The sequence below is a fragment of the Piliocolobus tephrosceles genome, chromosome 17 (assembly GCF_002776525.5).
Source record: "Piliocolobus tephrosceles isolate RC106 chromosome 17, ASM277652v3, whole genome shotgun sequence".
Classification (NCBI taxonomy): Eukaryota; Metazoa; Chordata; class Mammalia; order Primates; family Cercopithecidae; genus Piliocolobus; species Piliocolobus tephrosceles.
The window spans coordinates 69,732,412-69,753,389 of NC_045450.1; the positions used below are offsets into that span (position 1 = coordinate 69,732,412).

At 49.9% G+C, this 20,978-nt stretch overlaps 1 protein-coding gene across 6 annotated transcripts in view; it reads left to right on the plus strand.

Annotated features, from left to right (window-relative positions):
• KIAA0513 (KIAA0513 ortholog) overlaps positions 1-20,978 on the plus strand; it is a 60,629-nt gene that overhangs the window by 25,356 nt on the left and 14,295 nt on the right. For 3 of the 6 annotated variants that reach the window (XM_026447258.1, XM_026447262.2, XM_026447263.2), the window contains exons 2-5: positions 12,541-13,025; positions 16,736-16,835; positions 17,876-17,949; positions 20,877-20,947. In XM_026447258.1, coding sequence (XP_026303043.1) covers positions 12,697-13,025; positions 16,736-16,835; positions 17,876-17,949; positions 20,877-20,947 — 574 coding nt within the window. In that variant the 5' untranslated portion in view covers positions 12,541-12,696. Of the gene's footprint in view, positions 1-6,867; positions 7,022-12,540; positions 13,026-16,735; positions 16,836-17,875; positions 17,950-20,876; positions 20,948-20,978 lie in introns of all 6 variants that reach the window. The other 3 variants (XM_026447260.1, XM_026447259.2, XM_026447261.2) reach the window with 2 other exon arrangements.

Below are 20,978 nucleotides of genomic sequence, written 5' to 3' on the forward strand. Positions count from 1 at the left end.
AGAGGTTGCAGTGAGCCAAGATCGTGCCATTGCACTCCAGCCTGGGCAACAAGAGCGAAACCCTGTCTCCAATCAATCAATCAATCAATTGGTGCATCCTAATGGGTTTCTTTGGTCTTAAGTTTTGAGGATAACAATGAATATAGATTCTTGGACATGGCTAACCACAGTCTTGCTATGGAAAGTTGATCATTTCTCCTGAGGCGTTCATGCCATTCTCCTGCCTCAGCCTGCTGAGTAGCTGGGACTACAGGCACCCACCACCATGCCCGGCTAATTTTTTATTTTTTGTATTTTTAGTAGAGAAGGGGTTTCACCGTGTTAGCCAGGATGGTCTTGATCTCCTGACTTTGTGATCAACCCGCCTCTGCCTCCCAAAGTGCTGGGATTACAGGCGTGAGCCACTGCACCCAACCCTGCCATGGCAAATTTCAACTTTTTCACCCTTGCTCAGGTGATATGATTATTAGACTCCCTCACAATGCTGGCGGGGTTTGTTTGGAATTTCTTTGGATGCCCTTAGTAGCTCTCGCCTTTTCCCTCTCATCATTTTTTTTTTTTTAAGAGATGGGGTCTTGCTGTGTTGCCCAGGCTGGTCCCGAACTCCTGGGCTCAAGTGACCCTCTAGCCTCAGCCTCCTAAAGTGCTGGGATTGCAGGCATGAGCCATTGTGCCTGGCCTCCTTTCATAATTTTTTAAGTCTCACAAGCACTTATTAAATTAAAATGCCTTTGCAAGGTTCTTATCCTTTCTAAAACGATGCATTAGCCTGGTGCAGTGGTTCACACCTGTAACCCCAGCACTTTGGGAGGCCGAGGCGGGCGGATCACCTGAGGTCAGGAGTTTCAGCCTGCTCAACATGGTGAAACCCTGTCTCTACTAAAAATACAAAAATTGGCCAGGCATGGTGGCTCATGCCTGTAATCCCAGCGCTTTGGGAGGCCAAGGCGGGCAGATCACGAGGTCAAGAGATCGAGGCCGTCCTGGCCAACATGGTGAAACCCCATCTCTACTAAAAATACAAAAATTAGCTGGGAGTGGTGGTGCACACCTGTAGTTCCAGCTACTCAGGAAGCTGAGGAAGGAGAATCGCTTGAACCCTGGAGGCAGAGGTTGCTGCGAGCCGAGATCCATACCACTGCACTTCAGCCTGGTAACAGAGCAAGTAAGGCTGTGTCTCAAACAACAACAACAACAACAACAACAACAAAGCTAGCCAGGCCTGATGTCAGGCACCTGTAATCCCAGCCACTCTGGAGGCTGAGGCACGAGAATTGCTTGAACCCGGGAGGCAGAGGTTGCAGTGAGCCAAGATCGTGCCGTTGCACTCCAGCCTGGGCAACAAGAGCGAAACCCTGTCTCCAATCAATCAATCAATCAATCGATGCATCCTAATGGGTTTCTTTGGTCTTAAGTTTTGAGGATAACAATGAATATAGATTCTTGGACATGGCTAACCACAGTCTTGCTATGGAAAGTTGATCGTTTCTCCTGAGGCGTGAAATTTAACAGAATGTTCCAGGAATAGTCTGACCAGCAGAAGCAGAATGACTGGCATCATCACTGTGGTTTGGGGGCAGGTGCTTTTGTCCATGCATCTGAAGGTCAGTTCAGAGTTTGTTGTTTTCGTTAGTTCCACACATGTTGACTCCTAGCAAGTGAGCCGTCAAGCAGTGAGCTGCCTCTCAGTATCGTGCTTGTGTAACTTCAGATCAAATTTTTATTTTTATTTATTTATTTATTTTGAGACAGTCTCACTCTGTCACCCAGGCTGGATTGCAGTGGCACAATCTCGGCTCACTGCAACCTCCTCCCAGGTTCAAGCGATTCTCTTGCCTCAGCTTCCCAAGTAGCTGGCATTACAGGTGCCCACCACCACGCCCAGCTAATTTTTGTAGTTTTTAATAGAAACAGGGTTTCACCATGTTGGCCAGGCTGGTCTTGAACTCCTGACCTCAGGTGATCCACCACCTCAGCCTCCCAAAGTACTGGGATTGCAGTACTGGGATTGCAGGTGTGCACCACCACACCTGGCTGATTTTTGTATTTTTAGTAGAGATGAGACCTTACCATGTTGGCCAAGCTGGTCTCAAACTCTTTTTTTTTTTTTTTTTGAGACGGAGTCTGGCTCTGTCGCCCAGGCTGGAGTGCAGTGGCCGGATCTCAGCTCACTGCAAGCTCTGCCTCCCAGGTTTATGCCATTCTCCTGCCTCAGCCTCCTGAGTAGCTGGGACTACAGGCGCCTGCCACCACTCCCGGGTAATTTTTTGTATTTTTAGTAGAGACGGGGTTTCACCATGGTCTCAATCTCCTGACCTTGTGATCCACCCGCCTCAGCCTCCCAAAGTGCTGGGATTACAGGCATGAGCCACCGTGCCCGGCTGTCTCAAACTCTTGACCTCAAATGATTCACCCTCCTTGGCCTTCCAGAGTGCTGGGATTACAGGCGTGAGCCACTGCGCCCAGCCAAAATCGATGTTTCTGTACAGTATCATCCTGTCGCCAGCAGTGTGCCCTTCCCAGAGTGTACCATCCGTTTACCTTTTGAGGAGGCCAAAAGGGGATGGCAATGTTCTACATCCTGGCACGGGTGGTGGCTGCGTGGACATATTCACTTTGTGAGGGTTCATTGAATGGCATCATTATGATTTATGTACTTTTTGTATTTTATTTCATTTTATTTTTGAGGCAGGGTCTCTCTCTGTTACAGAGACTTGAGTGCAGTGGTGCAATCTCGGTTTACTGCAACCTCTGATTCCTGGGCTCAAGCAATTCTCCCACCTCAGCCTCCCGAGTAACTGGGACTACAGGTGTGTGGCACCACGCCCAGCTGATTTAGTTAATTTTTTTGTAGAGACAGAGTCTCGCTATGTGCCCAGGCTGGTCTCAAACTCCTGGACTGAAGTGAGCCTCCCGCCTTGGCCTCTCAAAGTGCTGGGATTACAGGTATGAGCCACTGCCCCCAGCCTCTTTTTATTTGTTTTATTTTATTTTATTTTATTTTGATTGCTTAAAAATAGAAAAGGAGTGTCCACTCTTGTCTCTACACAGTACCATGATGGGCTAGTTGAAACAGTGATAAGACACATCTGATTTCAGATATCTTAAAATGCAAAAGAAAATAAGATGCATTTTAGGGTAATGAAATACAATATTTCTAAATACATCTAATTACACATTGCTCAGGCCATGTTTTTCTGCCTCGTCTTCAAAGACGGAAGGTGAAAGCAAAGTCCCTTGCTGAAACTCAGTGTACCATTCTACAGGACAGGACAATCTCCCTGATCTGTGAGTCTGTAACACACACACAAACAACAGCAGGGCTTGGTCTGGCACCAGTTCCTGACCTCAGCCCTCACCACTTCCCCTTCGTAGTGCTTGCAGAGCGTCGTGTTAGTAACCTCTTTCTAGATACCTACCTGACATGGGTATCTTACTTAATCTGTTGCACAGAATCTACCACCTTCTCCTTTTGAAATGAGGTTTACATTTACCCTTCTTCTCACCTCTCCCCCAGCCTGTTATCTTGGTTTTCTCAGAGATGAGAAATCGTGATTCAGAGCGTTTCTCTGTGAAGCCTTGAGTTGTAATTCATCAGTGCGACAGCCAAGTGCTCGGAGCCAGCCTCCCAACAAGCGTGGGCTCTCGGGCCCACTCAAACCTCTAAGCTGGTGCTTGGGTGGTGCTGCGGGGCAATCTGTGCTTTTTCTTTCCCTCCCGTCTCTCCCCTAGTCCCCTTTCTGGCCTTGCCAGTGCTGCAGATCAGCCCTTCTCTGCACTCTAAATGGTTCTGTGCTTTGTTTGTGCCTCTGGTTCAGCCCAGACCCCCCTGGAAGCCACAGCCAGCAGTTTCTCCTGTCCACGTGACAAGCGCGTGCCAGCAGGCACCTTGAACTCAGGATAGCTGGGAGTCGGTTGTGATGGACGGCATGAGGGTCTGCAGTGGGGATCCAGGATCCCGGAAATGGATCCTAAACTGCTGTAGGACCCGTGCCTTCCTAAGCCACCCACCCTTTGCTCCTTCTAATCAGCGTGGTGTTAGAAAAGCACACTTTCCAAGGACCCTTCTCCACACTGCCATGAGAAGTCTTTCAAACGCCCTGGAAGTTGGGTTCAGGACAAGTCAGTCAGTAAGTTCCCGTCATGCGGCACTGCAGCGGCAGCTCTTTCCATTCTGCAGAACATCAGCCACAGGGAGCCAGGGCAGCTGCACAGCCCACCCCATGGGAAATGCCTGACTTTCTCCGTGTGGGTCCCTCTCTAGGAAAGCCTTTCTTCCCGGCTCCACTTAAAACCCACCCAGCCTTCCAAGACACAGTTCCCCAAGTCTTCCCTGATAATCTCCTTGCCATTGGTGTGTGCTCTTGCGTTCCTCTGAGCCCCGCTCACCGAGGGCCCTTTGTTCACTGGTTACGGTGCTGGCCCCCTCTGCTTGACTGCCCAATTATTTAGATGCTTGTCTTTTTTTTTTTTTTGAGGTGGGGTCTCAGTCTGTCACCCAGGTTGGAGTGCAGTGGCGTGATCATAGCTCACTGTAGCCTTGAACTTCTGGGGTCAAGGGATCCTCATGCCTCAGCCTCTCGGACAGCTGAGACTATAGGTGCATGCCATCATGCTCGGCTAATTATTTTTTAAATATTTTATAGAGTCAAGGTCTGTCTTTGTTGCCCACACTGGTCATGAACTCCTGGCTTCAAGTGATCCTCCTGCCTCAGCCTCCCAAAGTGCTGGGATTACAGGCAAGAGCCGCTGCACCCAGCCGAGATACTTGTCTTTTTCTTCCTACTGGGTGTACAATATCTGAAGATTGAGTCTGTCAATTGCTCTTATTTGCACAGCGCCCTCTACACAGCACCTCCACAGAAAGCGTGTTTGTTTGCCAGTCAGCGGAACTGTTGACTGGGTTTTTCTCTGCCTCCTGGGTTATATTGTAAACCCACTGCGGTCAGGAATTGTGCCGTGTACACTTTCATGCAGCCGAGAAGAGTGGCATAGAGTCCGGGCTGATGCATTTTATTGATCAAAAGACCAGTAAATGATCCTACAGTTTTTTCTCCTTTCAGTTATAAAATAAATTGGCAGCAGGGCATTTTCCTGACAGTCTTCCTTAAACTGCTCCTCCTAGCCAGGCGCAGTGGCTCAAGCCTGTAATCCCAGCACTTTGGGGGGCTGAGACGGGCAGATCACGAGGTCAGGAGATCGAGACCATCCTGGCTAACACGGTGAAACCCCGTCTCTATTAAAAAAAATACAAAAAAACTAGCCGGGCGAGGTGGCAGGCGCCTGTAGTCCCAGCTACTCGGGAGGCTGAGGCAGGAGAATGGCGTAAACCCGGGAGGCAGAGCTTGCAGTGAGCCGAAATCTGGCCACTGCACTCCAGCCTGAGCGACAGAGCAAGACTCCGTCTCAAAAAAAAACAAAAAACAAAAAACTGCTTCTCCCCCATCACCAGGTGTACAGGGCAGTGGGAGGAAGTGTGTGATGTGATTGGGACGCCAGTGGCTGGACTCAGCAGCTGACCTTGCGGACTGAGGCAGGTGTGGAGGAAGGAGCAGTTCAGATGCAGCCCCTTTGGGTGGAGCTCACCTTTGCTGGCACTGTGAGTTTTTAACCAAAACACATTGACTGAGCATCTCTTATGGGCCTGGCCCTGTTCCAGTCCTGGGAATACTGCAGTGAAGAAAACACACATGACTCCTGACTCCCAGGGAACTTGTGTTGGAGGAGTATTGTCCTGCGATCTTCAGTCCTGGGCCACAAGGAGGGACAGTCAGCCAGAACATAGCCCGTATGCCAGTGCCTGGTTTAGAGGATTTCCATTGGAGAGGCTGCCTCTGTTCTTTTCCTCTCTCTCTTTTTATCTTTCCTATGGTGCTGAGGCTGCCTCTTTCAAGCCAGTACCCTGTGAGTAGGTCATTCTGTGTGGGACCTGGTGTGTCTGCACACGGCTTGGTGTGGGCTGGAGCTGCCCCCACTGCCCTCCTCATGGGTGACCCCAACATTTTCATCTTCACTGGGCAGTGCTCCCCACAGGAGTAGCCCCTCAGATAGCTAAGATGCTGCTGCTGTCTGTGTCTGAGGGAATAAAGCCAGGCTCTTATGTTCACAGCAGAATGACAGTTCTCCCTCCCTGGTGACTACAGCACATGGATGCTATTTTCGGTATCAAATCAGAACCTTGGCACTTCAGGCCCTCTTCAGAGAATTCAAGCATGAATGGTCTGTGGTCTGACACTTGTCAAAAGCACTACTGAGGCATCTGGCATTGGAGGAGAGGCACCGTCGTGGGCACGTTCACTGGCATTGGAGGAGAGGCACTGTCGTGGGCACGTTCACTGTCATGCCTCGTGTATCAGGGAGCTCTTCTCTTCACCTAGTAGCAAGATCCAGCCAGACAAGTACCTGTACCAAATCAATTTCATGTATGACTTCAGATTTTTTGAGAGTCATTTAAAGAAATGCCTGTTTTGGCCAGGCGCATTGGCTCATGCCTATAATCCCAGCACTTTGGGAGGCCGAAGCAGGTGGATTCCTGAGGTCAGGAGTTCGAGACCAGCCTGATCAACACGGTGAAACCCCGTCTCTACTAAAAATACAAAATTAGCCTGGTGGGGTGGTGCATGTCTGTAATCCCAGCTACTCAGGAGGCTGAGGCAGGAGAATCACATGAATCCGGGTGGCAAAGGTTGTGGTGAGTCAAGATTGCTCCAGTGCACTCCAGCCTGGGCAACGAGAGCAGAGCTCCATCAAGAAAGAGAGAGAGCGAGCGAGAGCAAGTGAAAGAGAGAAAGAGAGGAAGAAAGAAAGAAAGGAGGGAGGGAGGGAATGTTGTGTCATCATCTCTAACAAGGTCTGTACCTTTTACAGGTAAAAGCCCACCAAGTATATAATGCTGCAGACAGACTTTTGGCAAGGTAATTCGGCGTTTCCTATCACAAGGCTTAATAATTCGCACACCCTTTGGCCAGCAGTTCCACATGTAGAAATGCCTCCTCAAGCATCTGAGATGTCGCTGTAAGAGGTGAGGATGACATGGGGATCTGGAGCACCGGTTCTCCAGCTGACCTGTGTTCGGGTTCCTTGCCCAGTCTCCTCCTGGCCTCTCCCCGCCTTACCTTATTGCAGCTTTAACAGGGGAGACAATCCAGGTGTATATACATGTGATGCTATGTGTGTTGTGTGTTGTCTGAGGTTTGGCACACTCTGGGTGACGGGAGCAGCACGTTTGGGAGTTCTTGGGAACACTAAAAGAGAGGAGTGTCTTGAGGTTGATGGGAAGGGGCAGGCTTACAGAAAGTTCCAGATTCTCCCCACAGGGAGCCCATGTCTGATTGCCCAAAGCCAACCTGCTGGAGAAGCCACAGCTCTGGTTGTTCCGGGATGCTGGGGAAATCAGTGTGAGCACAGCTCCGTGGGGAAGTGGCGCAGCAGCCACACCGGGGCAATCTCGTGAGTTCCTTCTACAGCTGGAGGCTGCGGGGTAGGAGGAAGCAGTGGGGGAGGTGGGGCGGAAGGGGTTGCAGCAGGAGGTTAGGAAACCCCCTCCAGAATACAGACCACTGTGGCCTCTTTTCCCATGAGCAGTGGCTCCCTGGCCTCATCAGCCTTCCCGGTTCTTGAACTTTCTAAAGCGGTTACCTTAGGGCCTGCATGCTTCATGTTCCCTCTGCATGGGTCACCTTCAAGCCTTTTCAATGCTGGTTGTCCCTCTTTCCATCTCAGCTCAGAGATCTGCCTCCCCAACCTCCCCATCCAAAGAAGCCACTTCTTAGCCCTCTCAGGGCCGTCACCTTCAGATCATCTCTGTAGCACTTAGTGCTGCAGAAGCTCTTGTTTGGTTTTTTATTCTATTAACTGTCTCTTCCCCTCTCCCTGCCCTGTGGTACGTACGTAAACACACACACACACACGCACGCACACGTTCCATAAGGTCTCACTCATGGCTTTCTTTCTAGCTCTTTGCACAGTAACCAATGCATAGTAGATGCTCAGTACATGTGTGCAGAATGAATGGATGTTTGCAAAACTCTCATAAGGGCTTTGGAAGGTAGAGGTTGACTTAGAATTTTAGCCTACTTTGATTGGTGGAAGCCTCCATCGTGGGGCCTATGACGCTAATTGCAAAGTGTAACCGCAGTGGGGGTTGCAGTGCTTCAGGCCAGCATGTTCCTATCTCCAGTGACACAGATTCCCCTGTGGCCAAAAACGCTGTTTCTCCAAGTCTGGGCACTGGCCTCAGTACCTCCTTGAAGGTAGAACAAAGCAGATGGGCTGGGGTGCAATCCACAGATGGGTTTTTTAACTACCAAAGTGTTTTGAAATAAATTTAAATTAGTTGCCAGTGTTGAGAAATCAGATTTCATGTAACAGGATTTCAGCATTCCTTAGAAACCTGTAGAACATCTGATACTCCTGGGTCTGCGTTCCCAAATGGCAGCACTGGGCTGGCTCTGAGCAGGGACAGTGTGGCTCCTTGTGGACCACCTCCTGTGTTTTCGCCAGCTGGCCCAGGCAGTCCCCCGAGATTGTGACCCTGCACTGTGGGAGTGGCCGTCACCTTGTCCTGCCCGGAGACCCATAATGCCTTTTCCTTCCTGGAGGAGCAGGGTGGGATTGCTTCCCCTGCCATGACCACAGAGTCACTGCTGTGACATCTTAGCTCCGTTAGCGAGCCCCAGACAGCTGAGATCCCTGAGCTGAGGGGTCCAGGGACAGGGGTGGTGCCCGCCGCAGCCCTCCTGCCACCCGTCTGCTTCCTGTCACTCTGTGCCTCTCCTGTGATGTTGTCGCCTCTGTGCTGAGCCCACTGAGGAAGGCGGCACCCAGCACTCAGGGCTTCTGGGAGAGGATGACTCATGAGAGCGTCTGATTGGCCCAAGAGTACCTGAGACTGGATCAGAAATAGCCACGATCATCCAGTTTGATTGATTGATTGATTTAGTTGAGATGGAGTCTTGCTGTGTCTGTACTGTGGAGTGCAGTGGCACGGTTCATTGCAGCCTCCATCTCCTGGTTTCAAGCAATTCTGCCTCAGCCTCCTGAGTAGCTGGGATTACAGGCGCCGCCACCACACCCGGCTGATTTTTGCATTTTTAGTAGAGACAGGGTTTCGCCATGTTGGCCAGGCTGGTCTTGAACTCCTGACCTCAGGTGAACCACCCGTCTCGGCCTCCCAGAATGTTGGGATTGCAGGCGTGAGCCACTGCACCCGACCCCAGCTTGATCTTGAACCTCCTGTGTGTGGGCCGAGAGAGACGGCCCTGCTACTGCTTGAATGGCTTCAAGAGACAGTGACTTGTTTCCTTTTTCCCACTGAACTGTGAGTGTTTGCCATGCAATGTTAGGATAATGAACAAAATGAAAGAGGAAATCACCCCGATGCCAGCACCACCATACATTTCTACATTCTTCCTCATTGCTTTTGCATATGTATACATGATTGTAATTAGAGTAAAATTAAATTTCTCTAACTTCAGTGTTCTCAGCACTCAGAACAGGGGTTGACAAGCAGCAGCATTCAGTAAACCTGGGCTGACTACAGAACATTCTGTTTACTAGAAAGTGGACGTTTTTTGAATTGTATCATACACTCATCACTACTGCATCAACTTTTTAACATGCATTTGCCATTTTACTGTATTTATTTATTTACTTATTTTAATTGTTTTGAGATGGAGAATCGCTTTTTTGCCCAGGCTGGAGTGCAGTGGTGTGATCTCAGCTCACTGCAACCTCTGCCTCCCAGGTTCAACCGATTCTCCTGCCTCAGCCTCCCGAGTATCTAGGATTACAAGCATGCACTACCATGCCTGGCTAATTTTTGTATTTTTAGTAGAGATGGGGTTTCACCATGTTGCTCAGGCTGGTCTCGAACTCTTGACCTCAGGTGATCCACCCGCCTCAGTCTCCCAAAGTGCTGGGATTACAGGCGTGAGCCACCATGCCTGGCCCATTTTACTGTATTTAGGTATTTTTTCTACCCTCTTCCCAGTTAATCAAGATTATAAATACTGTTGCAGTGAGCATTTTTCTCTACATAACTGTTTTTGAGTGTTTTGAATTATTTTCTTAGGATAAATTCCAAGCATTTGAATTCCTGAATCAGAACAGAGAAAAATAAGAATGGTAGAAATTGCCTTTTGAAGTATTATTTATCCCTATTCCAGCAATGCTTGAGAATGTTAATTTTACCATAACTTTACCAGTATTTAGATAGTTTTAAATTTTTTACTAATTTAGTAGTATAAGATGGTACCTTATGGCTTTAATTTGCATATTTATATTGTGGTTATTAGTATGGGTTGAAGAATTGTCTAAGCCTTTAATAATTGTATTTCCTTTTTTCTTTTTTTGAGATGGAGTTGTGCTCTGTCACCCAGGCTGGAGTGCAGTGGCACCATCTCAGGTCACTATAGCCTCCTGGGTTCAAGCAGTTGTCTTAGTAGCTGGAACTACAGGCGTGCCCCACCATGCCTGGCTAGTTTTTGTATTTGTAGTGGAGATGGGGTTTCACCGTGTTGCTCAGGCTGGTCTTGAGCTCCTGACCTCAGGTGATCCACCTGCCTCAGCCTCCCAAAGTGCTGGGATAACAGGTGTGAGCCACCACGCCCGGCCTATAATTGTATTTCCTCTTGTGTGCCTTGCCTACTTGAGTGGTTTGTGTAGCTGTTAGAATATAGACTTTTTAGAGTTGTGTGAATTTGTAATACAGATACCACTAGCTCAATTTTCCTACTCTATTTACTGTAAACATTTTCCTAGTGTGTGGTTTTTCATTTTTAATGCCAGGCATGTTACCATGGGTGTGGTTTTCTGTTCTTTGGCGAGTGAGCATGTGCTTGTGGAAGGGCCTTGGGTTTCTGATCCAATCTTGATGCCTCAGCCAGGGGGACCCAGCGGAGAGTAGGGGCCTTGACCGAGGACACAGCTGGTGAGGGGAGACCCCAACCAGCCACTCCTTGCTCTCCAGCTCCCTGAGCCGAAGCCACTGCCTTCCGAGCTCATCAGAGCCCTTGTTGCCGTCCTGGCGTGGAAAGTTCTTCTGAGCTGAGGTTTGCTTCTGTCTTCTGGACTGAGGCTTGCCTTGTGGGGCTTCCCTGAACATGCCCATCACCATGCGGGTGACCGGGAGCCAGCCTTTTCTCTTTTCTGACTCAGGGTATTTAAAAATACCCCAGGCTGGAGAATTTGGAGGAATCCATCATCGACAGGTGAGCATTAAGCTCTTAAGAGGCAGAAAAGGCCGTGCTGCTATTGAATTGTCCTCTGAAGATGCAGTCAGTTCAGCAGTTTCACAGCCACCTCACTGGCAGGCATCGTCCTAGATGTTTGGGGCCTAACGGACAGGGCTGAGGTTAGAGGTGTGCTCTGCTCTGAGGGGCTGACTGTCGAGAGGGTGTCTCCTTCCTGCTTCGCTGTCTGCCTCTGTACTGGTGAGGAAGGTTCCCCGGGACCTCTTGAACCAGCAGCCAGGAGACCTGGATTAGAAGCGAAGATTTGAATCCCAGCTCTGCCACCCTGTGACCTGCGTAGCCAACACCGCTGACCCTGTGAGCATGTTCACAATCGGGTCTGTTCTTTCCTTCAGCAAGCACACAACACACACGTATGCAGTCAGGAGTCCTCGCTGGGCACAGCATGGCTACAGCGGTGCCAGGCATGGTCCCTCTGGAGGGGCGTGTGCTTTACGGGTAAACGGAAATGTTGGTGTCTGTCAGTAAAGCAAGCAGAATGATAAATTAGGCTGAAGAAGTGGCTGGAGCCCACAGAGGAGTCATCCATTCACTTTGAATAGGAGCAGAGTAGAGCTTTTCAGAAGACGTGGCCAAGGCAGAGCCTCGAGGGGTGCACAGAACTCCGGGGTAGGACTGGCGGAGGAAAAAGGAGGGGAATGGGGTAGGGAGAGGGCTGCCCAGCCCGAGGAGCCCAGGGGTGTGTCGTTTTCCAGGGCGGCTGCTGTGCCGGGAGAGGGGACACATCTGGATGGCACATGTTGTCTTAGCAACCATCATAGGGTTTGAGAAGGATGCTGAGAGGGGATAGACCGCTGACAGCCTGGGAACGCTCTGGATGAGAACAGAGCCCAGGAAGGAGGCCGCAGCCCAGGAGGTGAGGCGTCTGTTGCTCAGCAGGGAGGTTCTTCCGTAGCCACCAGTTCCAGTGACAGCGAGCGGCAGGTGGATTGTCCCTGGGGACCCTCCGTTTCCAGCCCAGGATGGACCTTTTCTGTCCTGGTGATGGGCTCAGTCTTGGGGCTGGAGTGGGGAGGAGGCCGGCAGAGGCAGTGCCCTGACAGTCTGTTTGCAGAACTTGGAGAAATCCTGATGTCAGTGTTTATTTGTTCATTCATTTAACAAGTATTTATCGAGGGCCTCCCGTGTACCAGGTTTTGAACAGTAAAGTGGACGGTAGGAGGATGATGGTGAAGAGGCACCCCAGATTCCAGAAGAGCAGAGATTCTTCCCTTTACGGGGAGTGTGTGATCTAGGTCTGGATTCTGGTGAGGAATGGCGCTAACGTCTGTGTCTGTTTCCATTCTAGATGCTGTAGGCCCAGGTGAGCTGCTGCGAAGGACTCGTTCTTGGTGGCCAGCAGTTACCGGCAACTTGTGAGCTTGGTGGGCTCCTAGTAACACACCTGGGACGCCAGGCTGCTGGGCTCCCCTCCAGGCAGCCTCCCCAGCAGCTCCCCAGAGCCATGGAGGCCCCGGAGGTCCCCGTGGGCTCACTAATCGACTTTGGGCCTGAGGCACCCACCTCCTCTCCCCTGGAGGCACCACCCCCTGCACTGCAGGACGGGGATGGCTCCCTGGGGGATGGCGCGTCAGAGAGTGAGACCACTGAGTCTGCGGACAGTGAGAATGACATGGGTGAGTCACCCTCACACCCGTCCTGGGACCAGGACCGCCGCTCCTCCTCCAACGAGTCCTTCTCCTCCAGCCAGAGCACCGAGTCTACCCAGGATGAAGAGACCCTGGCACTCAGGGACTTCATGCGTGGCTACGTGGAGAAGATCTTCTCTGGAGGGTAAGGGGCCTGTGCGGACAAGACAGCCTGGCACGGCCACAGGGCCCAAGGGGACCCGCCTTCTGCTCTTGGCTCTGCCTCTCCCCAGGGTGCCACCTGGGGCCAGAGCTTCCCTTTCCTCCTCAGCCAGGGATGGCCACTGCAGGGGCCTCCCTCCACTCCAGCCTGCATGCAGAGCCACGTGGGGACCTTTTAAAGAATACCCGAGCCTGGACTTCACTCCAGACCAATTACATCATTTCTCTAGGGTGAGGCCCAGCGTCAAAGCATGTGTGGCTCCCAGGTGATTTGGAAGGGCAACCGTGCAGAGAACCCCTGGAGGGGCGCTCTCCAGAGTACCCAGCTCACAGGTCCCCGTCATCCCCGTGAGCTCCATTATTTTCTTTTTGTTTGTTTTCTTTCTTTCTTTCTTTTTTTTTTTTTTTTTTTGAGACCGAGTCTGGGTCTGTTACCCAGGCTGGAGTGCAGTAGTGCAATCTCAGCTTAATGCACACTCTGCCTCCCAGGTTCAAGTAATTCTCCTGTCTCAGCCTCCCGAGTAGCTGGGATTACAGGCACCTGCTACCACACCCGGCTAATTTTTGTGTTTTTAATAGAGACAGGGTTTCACCATGTTGGCCAGGCTGCTCTCGAACTCCTGGTCTCATGTGATCCACCCCTCCCAGCCTCCCAAAGTGCTGGGGTTATAAACGTGAGCCACCGTGCCTGGCCGAGCTCTGTTATTTTCCAATGCATGTTCCCGCATTTTATCCATGCAATTCTTAAGCAAGGCTTTGGAGGGGGCTGTCTGTTTCCTCTCACTCCGCCGACACCTGTCTCACCTCATCATTGCTAAACACAAGGGGCACTTGTTCTGTTTCTGGGACCATCTGAGCATTTGTAGGCTCACCACTCCCTAGCGCTCCTTGTCACAGCTATAGTTGGCTAAGAGGTTGCCATTATTCACTGAAATTAAATATAGGGGCAAGATAAGATAATAAAGCTGTGGTTACCCATACTGGTGTGGTCATAAGAAGCAGATTCTTTTTTTTAGAGACAGGGCCTTACTCTGTTGCCCAGGCTGGAGTGCAGTGACACAATCACGGCTCACTGCAGCCTCCACTTGCTGGGCTCAAGCAATCTTCCCACCACAGCCTCCCGAGTAGCTGGGACTATAGGTACACGCTGCCATGCCCAGCTATTTTTTTCTTTTTGGAGACAAGGTCTCGCTCTGTCACCCAGGCTTGAGTGCAGTGGTGCAGTCATAGCTCACCACAGCCTCAAACTCCTGGCCTCAAGCAGTCCTCCTGCCACGACCCTCCAAAGTGCTGACCCTGGCCAGCAGCTGATTCTGAAGCAGCTGTTTGCATGGGGCCCTTCCCTGGGTGGCTGTTCTTTTGTGGTTCTTAAGGGTAAAATAATGAGTGTTGACAATTGGAGCAGCAGGAAGGAAGAGTTTGGGGCTGTGACGTCCACTGAGAAGCGGGAATCTGTGCATCGGCCTGATGTTTCCCTACCCCAGTTCACTGCCTGTTAATATCTCAGCCAGGGGAAGGAGGATGCACACACACCCCAGAGCCATGGGGTTCACGTGTGGATTGTGGCTCTTCCACCATTCACGGCAGCACACTAGATACAGATGGTCTTGCTGCTCTGTCATGTGCGGGCTGGCAGCATTGGCATCTCCTGGGAGCTTGTGAGAAATGCAGAGTCCTGAGCCCTGGCTGGCCCCACTGAGTGAGAATGTGCCCTTTAACAAGATCGGTAGACAGTTCATGCACATCAGCGTCTGAGAGGCACTGCCTTAAGGGAAAGTTTTCCAGTTTCATTAACGCAATTAGGATTTGTGGCCAGGCTCAGTGGCTTACACCTGTATTCCCAACATTTTGGGAGGCTGAGGCAGGAGGATCGCTTGAGCCCAGGAGTTTGAGACCAGCCTAGGAAACATAGTGAAACTCTACAAAAAAACACACAAAAATTAGCCAGGCATGGTGGCATGTGCCCATAGTCCGAGCTACTCAGGAGGCTGAGATGGGAGGATCACTTGAACTAGGGAGGCTTAGGTTGCAGTGAGCTGTGATCGTACCAGTGCACTCCAGCCTGGGTGAAAAAAAAAAAGAAAAGAAAAGAAAAAGAAATGTTGCCTTTTACTCTGTAGAGCCCGTTGTTTCCACCGTGATTTGAGCCCCACGTGTGTAAACTCTCAAGGGCTGACTTCTGCCTTTTTGATGGGTGCTTCTCAATTGATGGAGACCAGCCTCGGTTTTCTGTGTGGTTAGAAAAGGGAACCGTTGTATGATAATCCAAATACCTAACTATCTAAAAATGCATTTATGGGCTGGGCATGGTGGCTCACACCTGTAATCCCAGCACTTTGGGAGATAAGGTGGGCACATCGCCTAAGGCCAGCAGTTTGAGACCAGTCTAGCTAACATGACGAAACCCCATCTCTACCAAAAACACAAAAATTAGCTGGGCTTGGTGGCGGGTGCCTGTAATCGCAGCTACTTAGGAGGCTGAGGCAGGAAAATCACTTGAACCCAGGAGGCAGAGGTTGCAGTGAGCTGAGATTGCACCACTGTACTCCAGCCTGGGCAAGACAGAGCGAGACTCCGTCTCAAAAAATAAATAAATAAATAAATAAAAATGCATTTATGTTTGATTTGAGTATATTTTAGGAGAGCAGATGTAGCTTCCTACTTGTTTTGCTTGACCAACACTCAGATGCGCTTTCTCTGAGCACACCCCAGTTAATGAAAAGGGGAAAACACCCAGAAGTTTGCTCATTTGCCAGGAAAGCCAGCCTCTATTTGCAGTAGCCTGTCAGCAATACAGAATGTGGACACCTGAGTCAGATGCGTCTTCACAAGTATTCCAGAAATTACTGCAAAAGCCTGCAGATGCACATATTTCATCTGATGTTGGTATTTAGAGTAGATGAGGACCAAGATGTTTTCTACAAAACATAAATGAAGATTGCATAAGCCAAGTGATCTTCAGCCTTCTGCTTCATTTTCGAGTCTTTAAATTTGGGAAAGAGTATTGGCCCCTTACAAAGAGTGATGAGAAGTGGCCTGAAATTATGTGAGCATGTTATCCATCCTAGTGGTGATGACACCAAGGTGGAGGCCCCTGGTCTCCATACCTCTCACACACAGCTGGGGATGGCCTGGCCCGTGAGCAGCCTCACTCTGGAAGTGCAGAGGGATGAGCGAGCGCCCCGCTGATACGTGGGAGATGGTTTTCTTCCTGGCATCAAACCTTGGCGTCAGTATACTAAGACAGAGCAAATTCAGGAAGTCTTAAATTCAGGGGCTGGTTCCATGCTGACTTCAGCGTCAAAAACTAGTGGGAAGTCAGAGAGCTGGAGAGCCAAGACCTCTTAGGGTTCATGCCCTTATCCGGACTCAGACCTCCCCAGGCAGGGGTCGGGAGGGGCAGGGGAAGGACATGGGCTTTGGAACCAGGAAGCCTGGATGGAACTCTGGTTCACCACTCTCAAGCCGGCGTGTGATTCTCCAAGCTAGGCTCCTCACCTTTGAAATAACAGTAACACCCTTTCCTCATGGGACCACCTGGAGGCTGAGACGAGGTGATGGGAGTTGGGGTCTGTGCTTGGCTAGGGAGCAATACTTCGTGAGTTCCTTCTCCTTGCTCTTCCGCTATTGCTCCAGGGGATTGGAAAGGGGTTTTTTTTCCCTCTGCTTTTTTTTTTTTTTTTTTTTTTTTAGGGAGGACTTAGATCAGGAGGAGAAAGCTAAGTTTGGAGAGTACTGCAGCAGTGAAAATGGAAAAGGCCGGGAGTGGTTTGCTCGATACGTGAGTGCCCAGGTAAGGGAGAGGTGATGGGAAGGGTGGGCGTTTACTCTTAAGGAAGAATCTGGTGAAGCATAACAAATTTGACTTTATGCTATAATGACACTCTGGAGAAAAGAGTCAAGGGAAATGACCCAACAGAAAAAAAAGTAAAACTTACCCCAGAATATTCTGAAAAGGAGTGTTAAAAATAGTGAGAAACAGTCTGGGCACAGTGGCTCACGCCTGTAATCCCAGCACTTTGGGAGGCCGAGGCGGGAGGATCGCTTGAGCCCAGGAGTTCAAGACCAGCCTGAGCAACATAGTGAGGTCCCCCTTTCCCCCATCTCTAAAAGTTAAAAAAGAATAGTGAGAAACAGGAAGTAGCTCATTTGGACGTCGCACTTCAAGGGAAAGAGTAAGAAACTGGGCTTTCAACTTCATGAAATTCCGGAAAATCTCATTTTTTAAAGGCCAGCATATGAGTTATGTGCGTGCATATTTTTATTAACCCATAATACTCGATTTTTTGTAAAAAATAAAAAATATTCAAGACCATAACAGTCATGTGAAGAAAAATATATTAACAAAGTTTAGAAAATAATTAAATTTTGTAAATATCCAGTAGGTTCTTTTTTTTTCTGAGTGGCCTAAGTTTCTCATTTTTAAGTATTTTAGTGCAAATAATTTATGTTTCATGGAAAAGTTAGAAAATGCAGATGAGCAAAGAGAAGTTTATTACCCACGAGTCCACAGTTTGGAAACAGCCAGTGTTGTCATTGTGGGGTACTTTTCTGTGTGTGGGTGTGTATGAAGTTCCTACTTTTAAAAATCTGGGAAGGACACCGAAGGGAACCCCTTCGTGTGCCCTGCCCAGTGATGTTTGGGTGCAGGTGGCTGCACTCTGCCCGGGTCCTGGCAGGAGGGGCGGGTTCTATAGTGCAGAGGCAGCAGCCATCCTGGGCCCTCATCCCAGCTGCATGTGGAAACACTGCGAGTGGAAAGCCTGCAGCTTCACTGAGTGCTGCGTGTGTCGCCCTGAACCTCAATGACGTGTCTGGCCTCTTTCTGGACAGCGCTGCAACTCCAAGTGTGTCTCAGAGGCAACCTTCTACCGCCTGGTGCAGTCTTTTGCAGTGGTGCTGTTCGAGTAAGTAATGCCATTGCACAAAGCCTTTGTCCTGGTAAGCTCCTCTTCCCTCCTTCCTTCCCTCCCCGCCCAGCCGTGTCATAACCAGCTGTGAGTCATATCCACACTAGTCATCAGGTTGCAATTGCTCTGCTACACCCAGCATCAACTAAAAGGCACAGTCGTGACCACCATCTCACGGGAGCAGAGCTGGCCGTCCTCAGCTGGCAGTGATGAGAGGACTGCAGCTGGATGTGAGGAGCATCCTCTGTGTGGGTCCTCAGGGCCAGGTGGTGATGATGTACTGTGGCCCTACCCTCCTCGGGAGTTCTGGCACTTTCCCGAGTTCCTGTTGTAAAGTACTTCAAACTCAACTGCCAACCCCATGAGCAAATAAACACGTAATGATATGCTGGGAAGACTGTAGCCTTTCCTGCGAACACTGATTAGGCACCGCTGGGGCCTTTTATCACAGAAGCCCTTGGTAGGCAGTGAGGGGTGGTGGAAAGGGCATGGCCACCATCTGGAGATTTGGGGCCAATGCCATCTCTGTCCCTGCTCACTTGTGAGATCCGGGAGCCAGACCCCATGAGGCACAGACCCCCCCTTCTCAGGAGCATGACTCTGGGGTCACCAGCCCAGCTTCATGCCTCCAAGGTGTGAAATGGAGGGGATGCTTCTTGGCCTTGGGGAGGCTGGGCAGTGGCCTGACCGACCTGGAGCCTCGATTCTGGGGCTGGGAGCCCTGATCTGGGCATGTCTGCACCCCACTATCCCCATCTCCTGCAGAAGGCCTCCAAGCAGCCCCTGCTTTGGGCCCTGTGTCCTCTCCTGGTCCTTGGCTCATCCCATCGCCACCTTCCCACATCACTGCCTTTGTTTTGTCCTTCCAGGCCTGAAAAATCTCCCTCCTTTACTTCCTTGTCTCCCAACCAAAGATAGCTGCTTGAGTCTTTTTTTTGTTTGTTTTTTGGGTTTTTTTGAGACAGGGTGTTGCTCTGTCACCCAGGCAGGAGTACAGTGGCTCAATCACAGTTCACTGCAGCCTCAATCTCCTGGGTTTGAGGGATCCTCCCATCTCAGCCTCCCAAATAACTAGGACTACAGGTGCATGCCACCACACCTGGCTCATTTTAAATTTATTTTTTATTTTATTTTATTTTTTTTGAAACAGAGTCTCACTCTGTCACCCAGGCTGGAGTGCAGTGGGATCTCGGCTCACCACAACCTCCGCTTCCCGGGTTCAAGCAATTCTCCTGCCTCAGCCTCCTGAGTAGCTGGGACTACAGGCATGCACCATCACGTCCGTCTAATTTTTGTATTTTTAGTAGAGACAGGGTTTCACCATGTCGGCTAGGCTGGTCTTGAACTCCGGACCTCAATTGATTCACCTGTTTCAGCCCCCCAAAGTACTGGGATTACAGGAGTGAGCCACCACGCCTGGCCATATTCCATATAGATATATACACATACACACACACACACACACACACATATTTAGTAGAGATGAACTCTTCCTATGTTTCCCAGGCTGGTCTCAAACTCCTGGGCTCAAGCAGTCCTGCTTCCTCAGCTTCCCACACTGCTAGGATTGCAGGCGTGAAGCACCACACCCAGCCTGCTCTCTCGAGTCCCAGTTCTCCTGCTTCTTCATGTCTCTCCCCTTTCTGTCTTTCTCTTTGAACTTGGGCATATACTGGAAGAAGAAGACCAACAAAAGGAGGATCCCTATTTTTCCTACCCTTGCTCAGGATACCCGAAGTCCAAGATCCATTTCTCCTCTGAGGTCTGGCCTTCAGAGCTGGCCAGGGGAGGGCTAAGAAACCTTCACTGGAAGAGGCGGAGTGAGCCCTCACCTTCAGCCAAGAGGGTAGTGGTTTAAAACAGGCCCTCTAGGTTGCCTTTTATGAAACATTCTCTCATGCAATTAAGATACTTCAATTTCCAACATATGCAGTCCCAGGCATTTTCATGAACCCCCATTTTGCATAATTCTGATTCTCCATTTTCTTTTTTTTTTATTTGCACTAGGCTAAAAGTAATTCTCCATTTTTCTTTGAGTTTTTTTGTCTTACATAAGTAAGTTGGGGAGGGAGGGGTTAAAGTCCCAACCTGCCAAAATACAAAGAATCTCACCATCACTTGGTCCCTGAGCATATATATGTTTGTATAATTGCAAAAACAAAGTGAAACAAAAACTCTTTTAATATTTAGACAATATGGGATTTTTTAGTTTTATAATCTTTAGTTTGTTAAACATCTTTAGTTTTTACTTTTAGTCTTTTATAGTTTTATTACTAGTTTAGTTACTTTTTTATATGAAAAGATAAAAATGGCCCTTAATCCCACTGTCTAGATAATTTCTTTTGACTCGTAAAGTAATAATTGTCCAAAGTTAAAACCTAAACAGAAAAGAAAAGTCTAAAAGGGATCAGGATAGAAAGACAAAGAAACTTGCAATGCAAAGGAACGGCCCCGCCCAAGACCAAGACCTGCTGGATCAGAGGCTCCACCTCCTGATGCCCCACCACAGATGCTGTGGGCAGGAGCCTGAGAGCCACGGATGCAGGGAAGGTCCTCCAACTTACTGCTAATTCCTGAGAAGGCAAGGGCTGGAGAGCCAGGCGGCCTGGGCCACGGGTGTGCACTGAGACTTGAGGCCTGGCTCCGCTCCTGGGCGTCGAGTTGAGCTTCCCGGGCCCTGGCTTTTACCCTTCCAGTGAAGGAAGCTGGGCAGGCAGACCACAAACTCCTTCCCATTCAGTCGTCCCAGGCCACGTGCCTGTGTGTAGCTCTCCTAATGGAACTCAGGGAGATTGTTTTGTGCGTCTCCAAGGGGGGAAGATACTAACTGGGACACGTGTCAAGTGTCTCAGCGATGGCTGACCGACTTGCAGGGAGAAGCAAGTGGAGCGATCTTTCGCTGTGAACCTTGCCTCTTGTTTCAGGTGTCATCAGATGGATGACTTTGGGCCTGCCAAGAACCTCATGACCATGTGCTTCACCTACTACCACATCGGTAAGACACGGGTGGGCTGATATGGGGCTCA